This window comes from Bubalus bubalis, chromosome 1 (genome assembly GCF_019923935.1).
Source record: "Bubalus bubalis isolate 160015118507 breed Murrah chromosome 1, NDDB_SH_1, whole genome shotgun sequence".
NCBI classification, from domain to species: domain Eukaryota; kingdom Metazoa; phylum Chordata; class Mammalia; order Artiodactyla; family Bovidae; genus Bubalus; species Bubalus bubalis.
The window spans coordinates 115,386,391-115,405,463 of record NC_059157.1 but is presented as its reverse complement, the minus strand read 5'-3'; the positions used below and the strand labels follow the sequence as shown (position 1 = coordinate 115,405,463).

At 37.0% G+C, this 19,073-nt stretch overlaps 1 protein-coding gene across 3 annotated transcripts in view; it reads left to right on the top strand.

The window, feature by feature from the left end:
* The window catches only part of OSBPL11 (oxysterol binding protein like 11), a 92,076-nt gene that overhangs the window by 29,027 nt on the left and 43,976 nt on the right, over nucleotides 1-19,073 (top strand). For all 3 annotated transcript variants that reach the window (XM_025285303.3, XM_006078518.4, XM_025285309.3), the window contains 4 exons: nucleotides 6,211-6,386; nucleotides 7,206-7,285; nucleotides 8,819-8,995; nucleotides 17,625-17,826. In XM_025285303.3, coding sequence (XP_025141088.1) covers nucleotides 6,211-6,386; nucleotides 7,206-7,285; nucleotides 8,819-8,995; nucleotides 17,625-17,826 — 635 coding nt within the window. The remainder of the gene's footprint in view (nucleotides 1-6,210; nucleotides 6,387-7,205; nucleotides 7,286-8,818; nucleotides 8,996-17,624; nucleotides 17,827-19,073) is intronic.

Here is a 19,073-nt window from a genome sequence, read left to right as displayed (position 1 = left end):
TCAGAATTCAAAAAGAGTTGAAGCATTGTAATGAACATGTGATTGCTTAAAAGAGAAGGCAGTTTGGGATATGTTTAATTTGAAGTAACAGTAGGGCTTTCACATAAGAGTGATACGCTAGAAGTTGGAGGTCATATGAGAGGTCAAAGCTGAATATGAAATTATAGAAGACAATCATTCCTGTTAAAGTGAAAAGGGTAGTTCTCTAAGGTTCCCACCCTTTATTTTTTTTTAAGAAAGAACAAAGTCAGGGGAGCCTTTTCATTTTGCATTTTCTCACCTCAGTTTTTATGTAATTTTTTGAAGGCTTATACATTTAAATGACATATAAAATATAAAAAAAAAATTTATGTCACTTTGCTTTTAGCACTGTTTTTTGTTCTTTTTAAAAAGGGAAATAGGTTAACTTTTCTCCCCCATTCATTCAACTAATTTCATTCATCTTATATTATTGAGTATTACTGAGAAATTCTCAGAAGTAGAATAGAGTAGGAAAGCTCCAAAGTATCCCCAAGCACATAAGATTAAGTATATGTTAAACATGGCATTTCAAGTTAGTGGTGACTTGAGGCCATGGGAAGAAGGGGCATGTGTTTGTATCCTTGTGTGGGGGAGCATACTAAAAAGATCCATTGGCCACTGGTTGCCCAGGAAGTTAGCTAAGAGATCCAAGCAAAGTTCTAGCATAGGGAAAGGCATGGCTTCTGCCCTTGCGATTCTTCTAGCTGTCCTAGAGGCCAGTTTTAGCAGCAAAGGAAGTGTGGGAATGAAGACAGCACATCACCATTTGCCACTGAGAACACAACCTTTTATCCGTTTGTCCCATCAGAGAGGTCTCAGGTTGTCAACTGGTTTACTGCAAGCTCGTTTTCTCTTTCCTGCCAGACTGCCTGGAGGCTTGTGGCACAGCAGCGATATCCTGGGTTCCCAGCATGAATTGTAGATTGAATGATAAAAGAGGAACAGAAAGGTTCAGTTTAGTTCAGTTGCTCAGTCGTGTCCGATTCTTTGTGACCCCATGAACCGCAGACGCCAGGCCTCCCTATCCATCACCAACTCTTGGAGTCTACCCAAACTCATGTCCATTGAGTCGGTGATGCCATCCAACCATCTCATCCTCTGTCGTCCCCTTCTCCTACTACCCTCAATCTTTCCCAACATCAGGGTCTTTTCAAATGAGTCAGCTCTTCGCATCAGGTGGCCCAAATACTGGAGTTTCAGCTTTAACATCAGTCCTTCCAGTGAACACCCAGGACTGATAGGATGGACTGGTTGGATCTCTTTGCAGTCCAAGGGACTCTCAAGAGTGTTCTCCAACACCACAATTCAAAAGCATCAATTCTTCTGCACTCAGCCTTCTTTATAGTCCAACTCTCACATCCAAACATGACTACTGGAAAAACCATAGCCTTGACTAGACGGACCTTTGTTAACAAAGTAATGTCTCTGCTTTTTAATGTTCTGTCTAGGTTGGTCATAACTTTCCTTCCAAGAGTAAGCGTCTTTTAATTTCATGGCTGCAGTCACCATCTGCAGTGATTTTGGAGCCCCCAAAAATAAAGTCAGCCACTGTTTCCCCATCTATTTCCCATGAAGTGATGGGACCAGATGCCATGATCTTCGTTTTCTGAATGTTGAGCTTTAAGCCAACTTTTTCACTCTCCTCTTTCACTTTCATCAAGAGGCTTTTTAGTTCCTCTTCACTTTCTGCCATAAGGGTGGTGTCATCTGCATATCTGAGGTTATTGATATTTCTCCCAGCAGTCTTGATTCCAGCTTGTGCTTCTTCCAGCCCAGCATTTCTCATGATGTACTCTGCATAGAAGTTAAACAAGCAGGGTGCCAATATACAGCCTTGACATATTCCTTTTCCTGTTTGGAACCAGTCTGTTTGTTCCATGTCCAGTTCTAACTGTTGTTTGCTGACATACATAGAGGTTTCTCAAGAGGCAGGTCAGGTGGTCTGGTTTTCCCATCTCTTTCAGAATTTTCCACAGTTTATTGTGATCCACACAGTCAAAGGCTTTGGCATAGTCAATAAAGCAGAAATAGATGTGTTTCTGGAACACTCTTGCATTTTCGATGGTCCAGCGGATGTTGGCAATTTGATCTCTGGTTCCTCTGCCTTTTCTAAAACCAACTTGAGCATTTGGAAGTTCACGGTTCATTACTGCTGAAGCCTGGCTTGGAGAATTTTGAGCATTACTTTACTAGCGTGTGAGATGAGTGCAATTGTGCGGTAGTTTGAGCATTCTTTGGCATTGCCTTTCTTTGGGATTGGAATGAGAACTGACCTTTTCCAGTCCTGTGGCCACTGCTGAGTTTTCCAAATTTGCTGGCATATTGAGTGCAGCACTTTCAGAGCATCATCTTTTAGGATTTGAAATAGCTCAACTGGAATTCCATCACCTCCACTAGCTTTGTTCATAACGATGCTTCCTAAGGGCCACTTGACTTCGCATTCCAGGATGTCTGGCTCTAGGTGAGTGATCACACCATCATGATTATCTGGGTTGTGAAGATCTTTTTTATACAGTTCTGTGTATTCTTGCCACCTCTTCTTAGTATCTTCTGCTTCTGTTAGGTCCATACCATTTCTGTCCTTTATTGCACCCATCTTTGCATGAAATGTTCCCTTGGTATCTGATTTTCTCAAAGAGATCTCTAGTCTGTCCCATTCTGTTGTTTTCCTCTATTTCTTTGCATTGATCACTGAGGAAGGCTTTCTTATGTCTTCTTGCTATTCTTTGGAACTCTGCCTTCAAATGGGTATATCTTTCCTTTTCTTCTTTGTTTTTCATTTCTCTTCTTTTCACAGCTATTTGTAAGGCCTCCTCAGACAGCCATTTTGCTTTTTTGCATTTCTTTTTCTTAGGGATGGTCTTGATCCCTGTCTCTTGTACAATGTCACAAACCTCCATTCATAGTTCATCAGGCACTCTGTCTATCAGATCTAGTCCCTTAAATCTATTTCTCACTTCTACTGTATAATCATAAGGGATTTGATTTAGGTCATACCTGAATGGTCTAGTGGTTTTCTCTACTTTCTTCAGTTTAAGTCTCAATTTGGCAATAAGGAGTTCATGATCTGAGCCACAGTCAGCTCCTGGTCTTGTTTTTGCTGACTGTATAGAGCTTCTCCATCTTTGGCTGCAAAGAATTTAATCAGTCTGATTTTGCTGTTGATGATCACCAAATTATCGTCATCTGGTGATGTCCATGTGTAGAGTGTTGTCTTGTGTTGTTGGAAGAGGGTGTTTGCTATGACCGGTGCGTTCTCTTGGCAAAACTCTATTATCCTTTGCCCTGCTTCATTCTGTACTTCAAGGCCAAATTTGTCTATTACTCCAGGTATTTCTTGACTTCCTACTTTTGCATTCCAGTCCCTTATAATGAAAAGGACATCTTTTTTACGTGTTCTAAAAGTTTTTATAGGTCTTCATAGAACCTTTCAACTTCAGCTTCTTCAGCATTACTGGTCGGGGTATGGACTTGGATTACCATGCTATTGAATGGTTTGCCTTGGAAATGAACAGAGATCATTCTGTCGTTTTTGAGATTGCATCCAAGTACTGTATTTTGGACTTTTTTGTTGACTATGATAGCTACTCCATTTCTCTAAGGGATTCCTGCCCACAATAGTAGATATAATGGTCATCTGAGTTAAATTTACCCATTCCAGTCCTTAGTCGCTGATTTCTAGAATGTCGACGTTCACTCTTGCCATCTCCTGTTTGACCACTTCCAATTTGCCTTGATTCATGAACCTCACATTCCAGGTTCCTATGCAGTATTGCTCTTACAGCATCGGATCTTGCTTCTATCACCAGTCACATCCACAACTGGGTGTTGTTTTTGCTTTGGCTCCATCCCTTCATTCTTTCTGGAGTTATTTCTCCACTGATCTCCAGTAGCATATTGGGCACCTACAAAAAGGTTAAGACCATGTTAAAGGAACTTAGGCTTAGAGCTCAGTTCTTTTGGTAGACTTAGCCACTTGGTCCCTGAAGTGTGGATAAAGCTTAAGTAACAAAAGCACTGTACCTGTGCCAGGTATTCAGGGTGATCTCCTGGCAATCTATTTCTGTTTGACTAAGGGCAACTTAGAGAAGCTTGGAAAAATTCAGCATGAGCATACTCTGTAAATAATAAATGGCTTGTTTTGGAATGTGGTACCCTAAGAAACAGCAAGACCCTCTCTTGAATGTACTTCCTTTCTCTTTGAATTAGCATTCATGAAGAGGAGATCTCTTCCTACTCAGAAGTTCTGTACATGGTCAGCACTGAAGCCTAGGATGGTCAGCACAAAGCATATGCGTGTCTTTCCATCCGAAATCTTCCCTGAAGTTGGCTATTGCTATCATAAGACATACTTCCAAGTCAGAATATTTTTTAAAGTTCCATTCCAAAATACTTCATTTTTAAGTTGTCAGCTATTCTGAGGATTAGTCATTTTCTCAAACTTGCAGTCTTTATTATTTTGAAATTGCACAAAATAAATAATTATTTAATTTTTCTTTTTAACAATGTGGTGACTTTTCAGCATATAAAGAAAGATGCTGAATCTTAAGCCTTTTTTTCTATGTTTCTTTAGCTCCTAGGTTAGACCAGCTTGCTAAGAATACTATAATCAAGAGTCTAGTCCTCTTCTGGGCAACATAGCTTTCAGTTTCCTTACTATGTGAATTGTCTCTCCATCTCCAATCTGCACATCTTATACATCTCCAGAGAAAGGGTGAAGGAAGAACATTTGGGTTAATTTGTGTATAATGAAAGATAGCATACAGTGCGTTATTGGTGCCACTGGGTTCATAGCATCATCTTGGTATTAGGTAATCAGTTTTTGACTCAATTCTATCATTTTACCAGTTCCTCCTCAGTATTACTTTTGTATATCTAGGTGAGTGCTTCCCATGTTGTAGATTTGTGGTAATGCTTTTGGGGTAAGAAATACATGTTCCCAGTAACTTGAGATTTCCAACATTGTTCTCTAAATTTTCTTTGAATTGACTTCTTAGAAGAGACCAGTCTTCTTTCTTTCTTTGGAATAATTGGGCTTATTGCTTAGACTAGTAGAAAGAGATTTCTTTCCTTATTTCCTTCATTCATTCCTTTCCTTATTTCTTGTTTGTCTGTTTGTTCAGATTTGTCTGAACCACCAGGGAAGCCCCTTTAAAAGTCACAAGCATGCTAAAAATGAATGAGAAAAACAATAGTCTTGCTTTCCCAGCTCCCTTTTCAGGTAGCTGCTTTCAATTTCTCTTATTTGCTTCTCATTATTTCTTTTTCTTTCCCTTAATAAAAGGCCGATTGCATTCTCTCCCAGTTTGGTATGATTGATATAGTTGCCACGTTGCTTAAGACAGTATCTTTTAGGAACTTGAACTGGATCAAATTGTCTGGATGTATTACAGAATGCATTAACATGTAGAATACCAAATTACTCTAAACCCAAACATTAATTTTTTGGAATAGAAACTTTTTAGATTTTTTTCCTAAAGAAAAGAACTATTGTACTACTTAAATTGGAATCCAAATTAATATATTTCCCAAAGTAGTTAATCTAAAACCAAATCAGAACATCAAATTCTTTTCCAGTGTGTTTCATTATATCATCATTTAGTTTCAAGTTCCTTATGGTTCTGCATCTCTAGTTGCAGCCTTTTCATTTTAAAACAGGATAAGTAATCTTTAGTTGTGACCTATTTAATAATGTGTTCACAAAGTCTTGCTACTTTGGCATTATTCATATTGTTTATTTCACTGGTTAAATCTTAAATCATATTCATTTCTTACCTAGCATTTGTTAATCCCAGAGCTCATGCTTTGATTTGTTCCCAGTGAATTTTAAATAAAAACTCTCCCTACCATTTGTCTTTGGGAACTTACCCTGTCTGTTAATGAATTCTGGAGAGAAATCTTCCTCTGAAGGATACTGTATTTTTGTTTCCTTTCTGCATTGTCTTGTATTCCTATTAAATGCCTCTTTCACAGCTGAAGATTTTATATCTTTTATTAAACTCATTCAATTCTTCAGTAACATTTACTACTAGGAAATTCAGTCTAGTGTTTCTAAGTACTTCTTGAGATGCTTTTGAATTTTATTTTTTTAATAGCAAAAACTCAAAAGTATGTGATTAAAATTTGGATTGCTCTAGTTTGACTAGGGGAAATATTTTAAAAGTATGACCTTTTTTAAAATTATTGCAGGTTTTTTGTTCTAAACAATGAAGCTGGGCTGTTGGAATATTTTGTGAATGAACAGTCTAGAAATCAAAAACCCAGAGGTACTTTGCAGCTTGCAGGAGCTGTAATATCACCCAGTGATGAGGACTCTCACACCTTCACTGTAAATGCTGCCAGTGGGGAACAATATAAACTCAGAGGTATGACTGAAATATGAGAATTAATAGTGTGATTTTCTTCTTCCTTGAGAAGTTGATATACTTCCCTCCTTTCATTTAGGTTTTGGAAATAGAAATTACTATCATTGATACAGAAACAGTATTCTACACCTTGTAATTGTTTTAAGGGTTTATGAGATCTGTTTTAATTAATGACTTTTAAGTTGCACAGTGAGTAAGTCTGTTTAAAATGACCCCTCTAAGAAATTTGTATAGATGAAATACTGAGAAATCTAAAAACATTGACTTGTTAAAAATGTTTTGTCTTCCACAGATTTGTATTTTATTTCCTTTCTTAATTTAGTTGATATGTTCTCTTTGTGTTTTTTAATGATTAATGTACATAACTGGGATTTATGAAAATGCTTGTATTCAGGTATAACATCTGTTTAGATAAATATAATTTGTGTAGAGGTTTCTATTTTTAATTAATACACATAAAGTATGATGTTAATCCTAATTGATCATGCTAGAGATCTGAAAGAATATATTGAATACACACCAAATGCTTAATAAAGGATATTTATTTGAAGAAGAGCATATCTTTAAGCGAAAGTTAAGACATGTCAAGTTCCATCTACCCACCGAGCTATATGTCATTTATCCTCGCTAGGAAATACCCACATCCAGCTATGGTGTTACCTAACAAGGTTGATGCTTTGGCCTTTTTCCTACCTCGCTCTGGTCAGGGAGAGTGGGAACATGCCCTGATTTTCAGTGATCCGTTCTTCATGCTATAACAATTAATTGTATTCTAAAAATAAATGAAAAAGTAAATAACTTGTAGATACTTTTTATCAGCCACAGATGCTAAAGAGCGACAACATTGGGTTAGCAGACTTCAGATATGTACACAACACCACACTGAAGCTATTGGCAAGGTATGTGGATTCATGTATGATATTAATGCACGGAAATGGGAAAGATCTTTTTAACTTTATTTTTTTGCATTTTAAAATTGAGATTCACATACCATAAAATTGATCCTTTTAAAGTGTACAATTTCATGGGTTTTATTAATATATTCATAAGATTATATAGCTGTTGCAACTATCTAATTCCTGAACATTTTCATCACCTTCCAAAAAACCCGTATCTGTTTAACAGTCACTCCCTATTTGAATCTCTTTTCCCAGTCCCCTGGCAAAAACTAACCTATAATTTTTGTTTCAATAGATTTGTCTATTCTGGGCATTTGATATAAATGGAATCATGCAGTATGTGGTGTTTGTTTGTTTGTTTGTTTTTGTCTGGCTTCTTACGATAAGCATAATGTTTTAAAGGTTCATCCATGTCATTGCATGGATCATACTTCATTCCTTTTTAAGACTGAATAATCCTCTTTTATGGATATACCACATTATGTTTATCCATGCATCAGCTGATAGGCATGTGGATTGTTTACATGTTGTGGCTGTTATGAATAATACTTATATGAACATTTGTGTTCAAATTTTTGTATGAAATATGATTTCAGTTTTCTAGGTTATTCCTAGAAGTGAAATAACTGGGTTATATGGTAGTTGTCTGTTTAACTATTGAGGAACTGCCAAACTGTTTTTGAAATTGGCCAAATTATTTGCCATTCTCACCAGCAATACACGAAGGTTCCAGTTTCTCCACATTCTTACTGATACTGTTACTGTCCTTTTTTAACAATTATTATGGCCATCCTCATGGTTATGAAGTAGAATTTTGTTGTGGTTTTAATTTCATTTCTCTAATGGCTAATAAGGTTGAGCGTCTTTTCATGTGTTTATAGATAATTTCTGTATCTCATTTGAAGTGTTTTCTTTTTTAAGATGAGGAGGGTCTTAGTACTTGAAATCTGAGGTTAGAAATGTCTAAAAATTAATATGTGGGAAGCAGAGCTAAAGGATTTCCATACCTTTTTGTTTTCTTTTTAGTGTTCCTTCCCCATAGCTAAATTTTTTAAAGTTGTGATTTAGGCCTGCAGTCTTTAAGAAATCCAGCAAAAAACTTTATTCTTGCTGCAAGATTCTAATCATTGGCAGTGACCAGAAAGTGCTAGTTTGTTTCAAAGATACTTTCATGTTACACTAGAAAAATTATTATACTGAATATTGCTGAATATATTTTTTGCTTCAATCATGATGTTTAAATATCTGAAATTAGAAATTTCTTGTTATTTTAATATATGTCTAATGTAAAAAAAGAATTCTTGACAGCACACACCTGGAATTAATTTTCTGAATACATTACCAGTTTACTATGGGATGTGTGAAATTCTTAAACTTTTAAGGTCTTAAATTTTTCCATCTTCAGAACTATTCTTACAGTTAATTCTGAGGTTAACCTTATTTTAAAAACTGTTTGTGTGTAAGCCTCCAGTATATTATAGGTTGAGAGTTTACCTAAATTTTAAAAAAGGAATTATTTTCTTTGTCTAATAGAATAATCCTCCTCTGAAGTCACGGAGCTTCTCACTTGCATCTAGTGGTAATTCTCCTATATCCCAGAGGAGACCAAGTCAAAATACCATTTCCTTTTTTAATGTTGGACATTCCAAACTACAATCAGTGAGCAAAAGAGCTAACTTACCTCCAGACCATCTTGTGGAAGTCAGAGAAGTAAGTATGAATTGAAATCAAGTTAAAATGCATAAAATAATATTACCAGCTTGATTTTGTCACAAAAAAATTTTTAATCCTGTTTGTGTCTTCTGGGGGCCTCAATGTTTAGGTCATAACAGTTCCCTGATTTTTTAGGTGTCCTAAGTTTCCGCAAGTCTGTCAGCTAGGTTCTGTGTACACTGTCATGTTTCAAAAATCTGTATCTTTCAAGAGAAAGTATAGACTCCTTTAATGTAAAATTTATGATAAAAGGATTATTAAGCCTAGTGGAAAGACTGTGATCAAACAAGTGACTTTTTTTTTTTTTTTACTGATACATGTAAATAGAGAATTTCAAACACACAAAGATAGAATAGTTAAATCCTTGATGTTCCCTTATCTCACCATTTTCCTTATTCTCTTTGAAACTAAGTACCAAATAATTCTAGTTAATAAAGAATGCAGGAGAGGGAAATGGCAACCCACTCCAGTATTCTTGCCTGGAAAAGTCCATGGACAGAGGAGCCTGGCGGGCTGCAGTCCATGGAGTTACATGACTGAGCATGTGTGTATAAGGGTGGAGGATGACGGGTTGGTAGCAATAAACTGGTAGAACTAAAAAAATAAAATAAAAATAAAGAATGCAGTTAGGTTCTTAATAATCCAGGTGCTGTTTACTGAGTTAATTTTGATAGAGCTCATAGATACCTATGTAGTGGATTGTGGATTATAAATCACACCCAAATGATTTAAGGCAGGAAGCTGGGGAGAATGTTCCCTCTATCAGGTTATTTTAGGTTGTATTTATAGGTGAAGAAATTGAGATTTGAGTGAAATTATACATTTCTGGGAAAGATATCCTTGAAGATATGTATTGTCAGTACCTATATCAAGGAGTTCATGATATCAGTATGTTACTGGTAATGTTCACCTTGATCTCGTGGTTAAGGTAGCTTCTGCTTGGTTAAAGTAGCTTTCCTCCACTGTAAAGTTGCTGTCTTTTTCTCTGTAGTTAATAAAATATCTGGGGAGTTTCTTTGAGACTATGTATTTCCTTTTTCTTTTCAAAGACATTGAGAGAACTTTTGTTACCATACTGACCATGGTTCCCGGTAGGTGTTCTCAAGCTTTTTGTGGCCTTGGTATCTGTTTCACTCTTAAAAATTATTGAGGACCTCAAAGAATTTTTGCTTTATATAGGTTAAACTTACCAATATTTACCTTATTAGAAATTGAAACAGGTATTTAAAAAATGCTTGTTTTTAAAATTTACCTTTAAATTTTATGTTTTATTATTTTAAAATAAAAATTAATAAATTCATACATATTAACATAGATAACATATTTTTATGTCAAACAGCTATTTTTCCCCCCAAACAAACAAAATAATTGCACTCAAAGCAATTATTGCAAACTCAATTTACTGCAAATATGTAGCTTTAGTTGAACTATATGAAAAAAAACTTTGTGGTTGGGGAAAAAAGAGAAATGTATTAAAATAGCTTTTTAAGGTAAATGTGGCTGTTCTTTGATACTCCAGTAAAACTGGACAGTGACAGTTTCTTAAGTGTTAGATGCAGTGTGGAATCTAATATGTATCAGTGAACTTTTCATGTTCTGTTTCATGACAGTACACTGGTTTGCCTTGCACATTGAGTGGATGTTTAACTTATGCACGATTTTGTAACACTGCATTAGTCATTTGGAGGAATGTTAGTTCGGAGTTAGGCAGCCCTTACAGATACTGGTATACAATATCAAAAATTCACATTCATTAACATCCATACCAACTTCATCAGAAAAGGCTTTCAATATTGGGAAACTGCCAAGCTTATGGTGACTGATACAGGTTTTCCAAAATTGTAATTTCATTTTAAAGCTCATATTTTATCAGTTCAGTTCAGTCACTCATTCTTGTCCAACTCTTTGCAACCCATGAATCGCAGCATGCCAGGGCCTCCCTGTCTATCACCAACTCCCGGAGTTCATTCAGACTCACGTCCATCAAGTCAGTGATGCCATCCAGCCATCTCATCCTCTGTCGTCCCCTTCTCCTCCTGCCCCCAATCCCTCCCAGCATCAGAGTCTTTTCCAGTGAGTCAACTCTTCGCATGAGGTGGCCAAAGTACTGGAGTTTCAGCTTTAACATCATTCCTTCCAAAGAGATCCCAGGGCTGATCTCCTTCAGAATGGACTGGTTGGATCTCCTTGCAGTCCAAGGGACTCTCAAGAGTCTTTTCCAACACCACAGTTCAAAGGCATCAATTCTTTGGCGCTCAGCTTTCTTCACAGTCCAACTCTCACATCCATATATGACCACTGGAAAAACCATAGCCTTGACTAGATGGACCTTTGTTGGCAAAGTAATGTCTCTGCTTTTCAATATGCTATCTAGGTTGGTCATAACTTTTCTTCCAAGCAGTAAGCGTCTTTTAATTTCATGGCTGCAGTCACCATCTGCAGTGATTTTGGAGCCCAGAAAAATAAAGTCTGACACTGTTTCCACTGTTTCCCCATCGATTTCCCATGAAGTGATGGGACCAGATGCCATGATCTTAGTTTTCTGAATGTTGAGCTTTAAGCCAACTTTTTCACTCTCCACTTTCACTTTCATCAAGAGGCTTTTTAGTTCCTCTTCACTTTCTGCCATAAGGGTGGTGTCATCTGCATATCTGAGGTTATTGATATTTCTCCCAGCAGTCTTGATTCCAGCTTGTGCTTCTTCCAGCCCAGCATTTCTCATGATGTACTCTGCATATAAGTTAAATAAACAGGGTGCCAATATACAGCCTTGACGTACTCCTTTTCCTGTTTGGAACCAGTCTGTTTGTTCCATGTCCAGTTCTAACTGTTGTTTGCTGACATGCATATAGGTTTCTCAAGAGGCAGGTCAGGTGGTCTGGCATTCCCCTCTCTTTCAAAATTTTCCACTGTTTATTGTGATCCACACAGTCAAAGACTTTGGCATAGTCAATAAAGCAGAAATAGATGTTTTTCTGGAACTCTCTTGCTTTTTCTATGATCCAGCGGATGTTGGCAATTTGATCTCTGGTTCCTCTGCCTTTTCTAAAACCAGCTTGAACATCAGGAAGTTCACGGTTCACATATTGCTGAAGCCTGGCTTGGAGAATTTTGAGCATTACTTTACTAGCGTGTGAGATGAGTGCAATTGTGCGGTAGTTTGAGCATTCTTTGGCATTGCCTTTCTTTGGGATTGGAATGAGAACTGACCTTTTCCAGTCCTGTGGCCACTGCTGAGTTTTCCAAATTTGCTGGCATATTGAGTGCAGCACTTTGACAGCATCATCTTTGAGGATTTGAAATAGCTCAACTGGAATGCCATCACCTCCACTAGCTTTGTTCGTAGTGATGCTTTCTAAGGCCCACTTGACTTCACATTCCAGGATGTCTGGCTCTAGGTGAGTGATCACACCATCGTGATTATCTGGGTCATGAAGATCTTTTTTGTACAGTTCTTCTGTGTATTCTTGCCACCTCTTCTTAATATCTTCTGCTTCTGTTAGGTCCATACCATTTCTGTCCTTTATCGAGCCCATCTTTGCATGAAATGTTCCCTTGGTATCTCTAATTTTCTTGAAGAGATCTCTAGTCTTTCCCATTCTGTTGTTTTCCTCTATTTCTTTGCATTGATCGCTGACATGCATATAGGTTTCTCAAGAGGCAGGTCAGGTGGTCTGGTATTCTGGCATTCTCTATTCTTATCTCTTCTTGCTGTTCTTTGGAACTCGGCATTCAGATGTTTATATCTTTCCTTTTCTCCTTTGCTTTTCGCTTCTCTTCTTTTTACAGCTATTTGTAAGGCCTCCCCAGACAGGCATTTTGCTTTTTTGCATTTCTTTTCCATGGGGATGGTCTTGATCCCTGTCTCCTGTACATTGTCATGAACCTCCGTCCATAGTTCATCAGGCACTCTATCAGATCTGCTGCTGAGTCACTTCAGTCATGTCCGACTCTGTGCGACCCCATAGACGGCAGCCCACCAGGCTCCCCCGTCCCTGGGATTCTCCAGGCAAGAACACTGGAGTGGATTGCCATTTCCTTCTCCAGTGCATGAAAGTGAAAAGTGAAAGTGAAGTCGCTCAGTCGTGCCCGACTCTTAGTGACCCCATGGACTGCAGCCCACCAGGCTCCTCCATCCATGGGATTTTCCAGGCAAGAGTACTGGAGTGGGGTGCCATTTCCTTCTCCTCTATCAGATCTAGTTCCTTAAATTTATTTCTCACTTCCACTGTATAATCATAAGAGATTTGATTTAGGTCATACCTGAATGGTCTAGTGGTTTTCCCTACTTTCTTCAATTTAAGTCTGAATTTGGCAGTACGGAGTTCATGATCTGAGCCATAGTCAGCTCCTGGTCTTGTTTTTGCTGACTATGTAGATCTTCTCCATCTTTGGCTGCAAAGAATATAATCAGTCTGATTTCGGTGTTGACCATCTGGTGACGTCCATGTGTAGAGTGTTCTCTTGTGTTGTTGGAAGAGGGTGTTTGCTATGACCAGTGCATTTTCCTGGCAAAACTCTTATTAGTCTTTGCCCTCTTCATTCCATATTCCAAGGCCAAATTTGCCTGTTACTCCAGGTATTTCTCTACTTCCTACTTTTGCATTGCAGTCCCCTATAATGAAAAGGACATCTTTTTTGGTTGTTAGTTCTAAAAGGTCTTGGAGGTCTTCATAGAACTGTTCTACTTCAGCTTCTTCAGCATTACTGATCGGGGCATATACTTGGATTGCCATGATATTGAATGGTTTGTCTTGGAAACGAACAGAGATCATTCTGTCGTTTTTGAGATTACATCCAAGTACTGCATTTCAGACTCTTTTGTTGACCATGATAGCTACTCCATTTTTCTAAGGGATTCCTGCCCGCAGTAGTAGATATAATGGTCATCTGAGTTAAATTCCCCATTCCAGTCCATTTTAGTTCGCTGATTCCTAGAATATTTTATAATTGGCAACAAATGCTGTCAGTTATTTTTCTTGAAGTGAAAAATCCTTTTGTTTAATTTTGAAAGGATGTCTACCACATACTCCCAAGCCTGAAGAGCTATAGTTATTAGCAACCATTCTGTCAGGGAAAAACAACACTGTTGTGTTTCTCCTCTATGCTACTATAACACCCCATACTTCTGTACTCCAGTCACCAAATGTGTGGGGGTTTCCTTCACACTAAGTAATTCTCTGATTCTTGGTAGATTCCAGCTAGGTGTTCTACAATTTAGTTCAGTTCTGACACCATTTAGCTGAGATAGTATCAGATCCCACAAAACTGTCCTCATTTCAGATGCCCTTCCCAAGTCCAGGTTGTCACCTGTGTTTCTGAACAACCAATATAATCACGTTCTTTCATGTCAGGTGGTGATCTGTGAAAATAAACTGCTAGTTCAACTTGTAACTCAGTCTCACAAGTGCTTTTCCTTGGGCAACCACAGTGCTTTGGTATGCAGCAGCAGTGTACATTTTTTTTTTTTTTAATGTACAGTAGAAGTGTGCTTCTCATTTTTCATATAGACAATTTTAAATATGTGTACTCAAGAGTGGATAAAGTAAAACTAATAATTTTTACTGATTTTTCAGAAATATTCTTAACAAAATTGGCTGTCTTTTCCCCAGCCCCCAATGCTTACATGGGGGTGAAGTGCATGGCAGTGAAGAATACAATCGTGACACTGTTGTATCAACTGCCTTGATTCTAAGACACCAACAGTTTTACCCACCATTGCTTTTGCACCATCTGTGCAAATGCCACCAATTGAAGAAGGCAAATTAATTTCCTAGAATTATTGTGAAAATAATCTTGACTCCATAGACCCCCTGAAAAGAGCCCCATAAGAATCTGGAGAGCACTGTTTGAGAATTGCTATTCTATAGTGATCTAGCTCCAGTTGGTTATAATGCAAAGATATAATTCAAAGTGAGTTTGAAAGGAGTATTTTAATCAAAGTCCATGAGTAAGTCCAGCAATAAATGAAGTAGCAGTTGGCAAAAGCAACTGATTGTTGAAAATCGAGTCATATTGTGGCTCTGTGAATTTATTACTGAAGTGTTAAAGTGATCTATTTTAGTATTTACTAATTACAATAAATTACTAATTTACAGTCCATCAATCACTCTATTAATCAGTGCGTGCTTCTTGCAGGTTACTATGCTCTGCCTTGGGAGAAGCTAACATCACCAGTCTAGTAAGGGAGACACATTTAAAATACAAGCAATAAAATCATGATTCTCATCTGATTTTCAGACAAACTAGATGCCACATAAGTGATGTTCATTATCATCGTATTTGTCATACCTAGCTGCAAAACACAGATTAAGCAAGTTTTCAGCTTTCATGATGGTTTTTCATTCTGAAGGAACTGGTTTTACTATTGTCAGGAACAGTCACTAAAACAGCTTCATAGAATCAGTTATATTTCATTGTAAATATATGGTCAGCCCATTTGTTTGCTTTGGAAAGAACCATAACCAAATTTTATTCTTTGGCGGGAGGAAGGGGGCATGCCATGCAGCTTCTGGGATCCAACTGGTACCCCTTGCAGTGGAAGCACAGAGTCCTAATCAATGGACCACCAGGGAATTTTCAGATTTTAACATTTGCACTCTAATTATAATTTAAATTTTATTTTTTCCAGTTAAGAGCATCACTTTCTTAAGCCTCTTCACTTTTTTATTTTAATTTTTTTTTATAATTTGTTTATTTTATTTTTTGGTTGTGCAGGGTCTTCATTGCTGCCTGCAGGCTTTCTCTAATTGTGAAGACGGGGATTCCTCTCTAGTTGTGGTGTGGGAGCTTCTCATTGTGGAAGCTTTTCTTGTTGTAAAGCATGGGCTTCAGTAGTTACAGCATACAGGCTTAGTGGCTTGAGGGCCCTAGAGCTCAGACTCAGTAGTTGTTCAAGGCTTAGTTGCTCTGCAGTATGTGGAATCTTTCCAGACCAGCGATTGAACCCATGTCTCCTGCATTGGCCGGCTGATTCTTAACCACTGGACCACTAGGGAAGTCCTTAGGTCTCTTCACTTACAATATCAAAGTGGCTTTTTTGGGCCATTTGTATAAAGAAACACTTTTTTTCTTAAATGTTATATTGTGAGAGCTGATTATTCATATTGTCAATATCCTGCTTATGATTTTTTCCTTTATTAAACTTTTATTGGCTTATAATATAGAAAAGTATGCATAATCTTTTTTTCCTTTGTGTTCTCTGAAGAGTGTATTCAAGTGAATAGGTGTTTTTTTAAATTTGAATGTCCAGTTTTTCAAATGCTTTTCTTGTTGTAAGAATAAGAAGTTGTATTCTCTTGAGTTCAAAGAAGAAAGTGAAAAATAGTCTCTTGTTTGGCTCTAGATTGAATCTCTTAGCAAGTAATTGGAGCCTGTTTAACGCACTCACTTCAGTCATTAGCAACTCTGTTTCACTATGCTGCCTTCTGAATGTTAGACAGTCCCTAAAGGCCATACTTCCTCCACGCTATTACTTTTGTTGTAAAGTCAACCCATCCTTGAATGTTGTATGTCCCCAAGAAGTTTACGTAAGATTAGCTATTTGATTTGTTCTGGAAGGACAGTTTTCCCTTGTCTGGAAAGTAATAAATTCATCTTGGTTCAGATATACTTGAGTAGTAATTTTTTCCCTCAGCATTACTAGCATTTGTGACTTGTTTAAGAAATCTGACAAGTATAAAACTTAGTATTTGCTTATAGCATTGTTAGAAACAGAGGAGAAGAGCAATTATAGTTAGGAACCCAAATCAGTGGGAGATGCAAAAGAGGCATAATATAAATCCCATTTATATATAATCCCATAATATATAATCCCATTTCTAATTTCATGCATACAAGAAGAAGTTCTTGTAAAATGAAGAAATAGGGTAAGTATATAATTTGGCCTTCAAGCTGTAACAGGTTTAGACATAATTACAGCAGGACTCTAAGCATGAATGGGGATTGTCTCTGGATATGTGGGGCTTATGTATCAACTAATTGTAGAATTTTGTCTATAATTTCTTATCTGGCTTTCTGTTCTGTTTAATTAATCATGGAAGTTCTTTTCATTAGACCAGTGGTAAACCTAATGGATCTGTTTGGCCCCCTTCCCTTGGTCTCCATCCCAGTTCTTAATTAACCTTCTCAGCACGTATCCTTGTATAAAAGAACCTGATACACAATGTGCATCTTGTAATTTTAATGTAACTACCTCCTGGATCAAAAAATTAAATATTACCAGTACCCTAGAGGACCCTCTCATGCCTCTTCATCATTACACTCTCTTCACTATCCTGACTTCTAATGTGTAGAGGTTTCCTCACCTATAAACCATAGATTTATTTTGCCTGTGTCTGAAATTTCTGAACTGAATCGAGTAGTATGTGCTTCTCTGGGTATGGCTTCTTTTTAGTCAGCATATGTTGGAGATTTACTTATGTGTTATCATTTTTTGAGTAGCACTATTAAATGCTTATTGAGAATAGCCAAACAAATTTAAAATAGATTTCTAGGCTGAATATATCCTAAAAATGCAATTGTATGTTACACATTATACAAAATATGGTAATTAAAGTGGCAACTGTATGTATACATGCTATACAGAGATCGTGAGTGAGACACATGGAACTGTTATTTTCCATAGATGATGTCTCATGCTGAAGGACAACAAAGAGACTTAATTAGAGGAATTGAATGCCTTCCTGCTTCTGGCCATCTTAGTTCCCTGGACCAGGATCTCTTAATGCTCAAGGCTACTTCCATGGCAACTATGAACTGCTTAAATGACTGCTTTCATATTCTCCAGTTACAGCATGCATCACATCAGAAGGGCTCATTGCCTTCAGGTAAGTTATTGCTTAAAGGTAGGACTGAACATTGCAGGTCAAAACATGGAAATAGTAACTGCATTCTTTGTAATTCTGCTCCAGAAAATCTTAATCAAACAAGACAAACAGAAAACCAGCTAGCTTCTTGGTTTTTATTATCATACTAATGTTATGCAAAGTCTCTTTTACTGTGTCCTTTTTCAAATCTAAAACCATTTTAGGTCTCATATAATTAAATATTCATTTAGAGACCTCAAATTAAACTTGTCAAAAACTGAATTAAAAATTTACATCTTCTGTATTTCTATTTAAGTTGATGGCATTACTCTATCCAATCAATCAAAGTAGAAACATTGGAATCATTCCTTGGTTGCTTTAGTCCACTATTCACTATTTCCCTGTTGAGATACATATATATATAAAAGTCTATCAGTCACCTTTCAGTTTGAAAAATAAAGATATACATCTAGTATTTGAGAGCACCTATTTGTTGAAATTAATTTACTGGGGAAAACAGCGTTATTGCATTGTTTGTTATTGCATAACAAAAAATGAGTTTTTCTATTAAATGAGATTAATAAACTCATTTAAAAATTGAGATATAACTGACATATAGTGCATATAAAATGACATTATATATAATTGACATGCAAGTTTAAAGTGTTGATTTAACACATTTATATATTTATATGCCTCCAGAGTGTTAGCTAATGTCCCAATCATATCACATAATTGTCATTTCTTTTTTTCTCTGCCCCTTCTTGGCCTGCCCTCCCCCCACCCCCAACACACACACACACACACACATATATGCACACACAGAGCTTGTGGAGTCTTAGTTTCCTGGGCCTTGGCAGTGAAAGTGCCAAGTCCTAACCTTTGGAACTAAGGAATTCCCTATTTTGTAATGAGAACATTTAGGATCTAGTCTCTTAGCAACTTTGAAATATTTACTGTAGTACTGTTGACTCCATTCACTGCTGTGTATTAGATATACAGGACTTATTCATCTTCTAGTTGCAAGTCTGTACCCTTTAACAACATTGCCCCAATTTCCCCACTGCCATCACAATGAATTAATAGTAGTAACTTAGTATTTCCCAACACTCATTGTTTTCTGATTCAATGAACTCCTCTTGCTTGTGAAAGAAAGATATTTTAGAAAGAACTGATTTAGAAGGACCCTGAGACCAGATGATTTGTTTGTTAAAGAATTTTGTTATGTGAATCATCTGTGAAATATCTGTGAATAATCTCTTAAAACA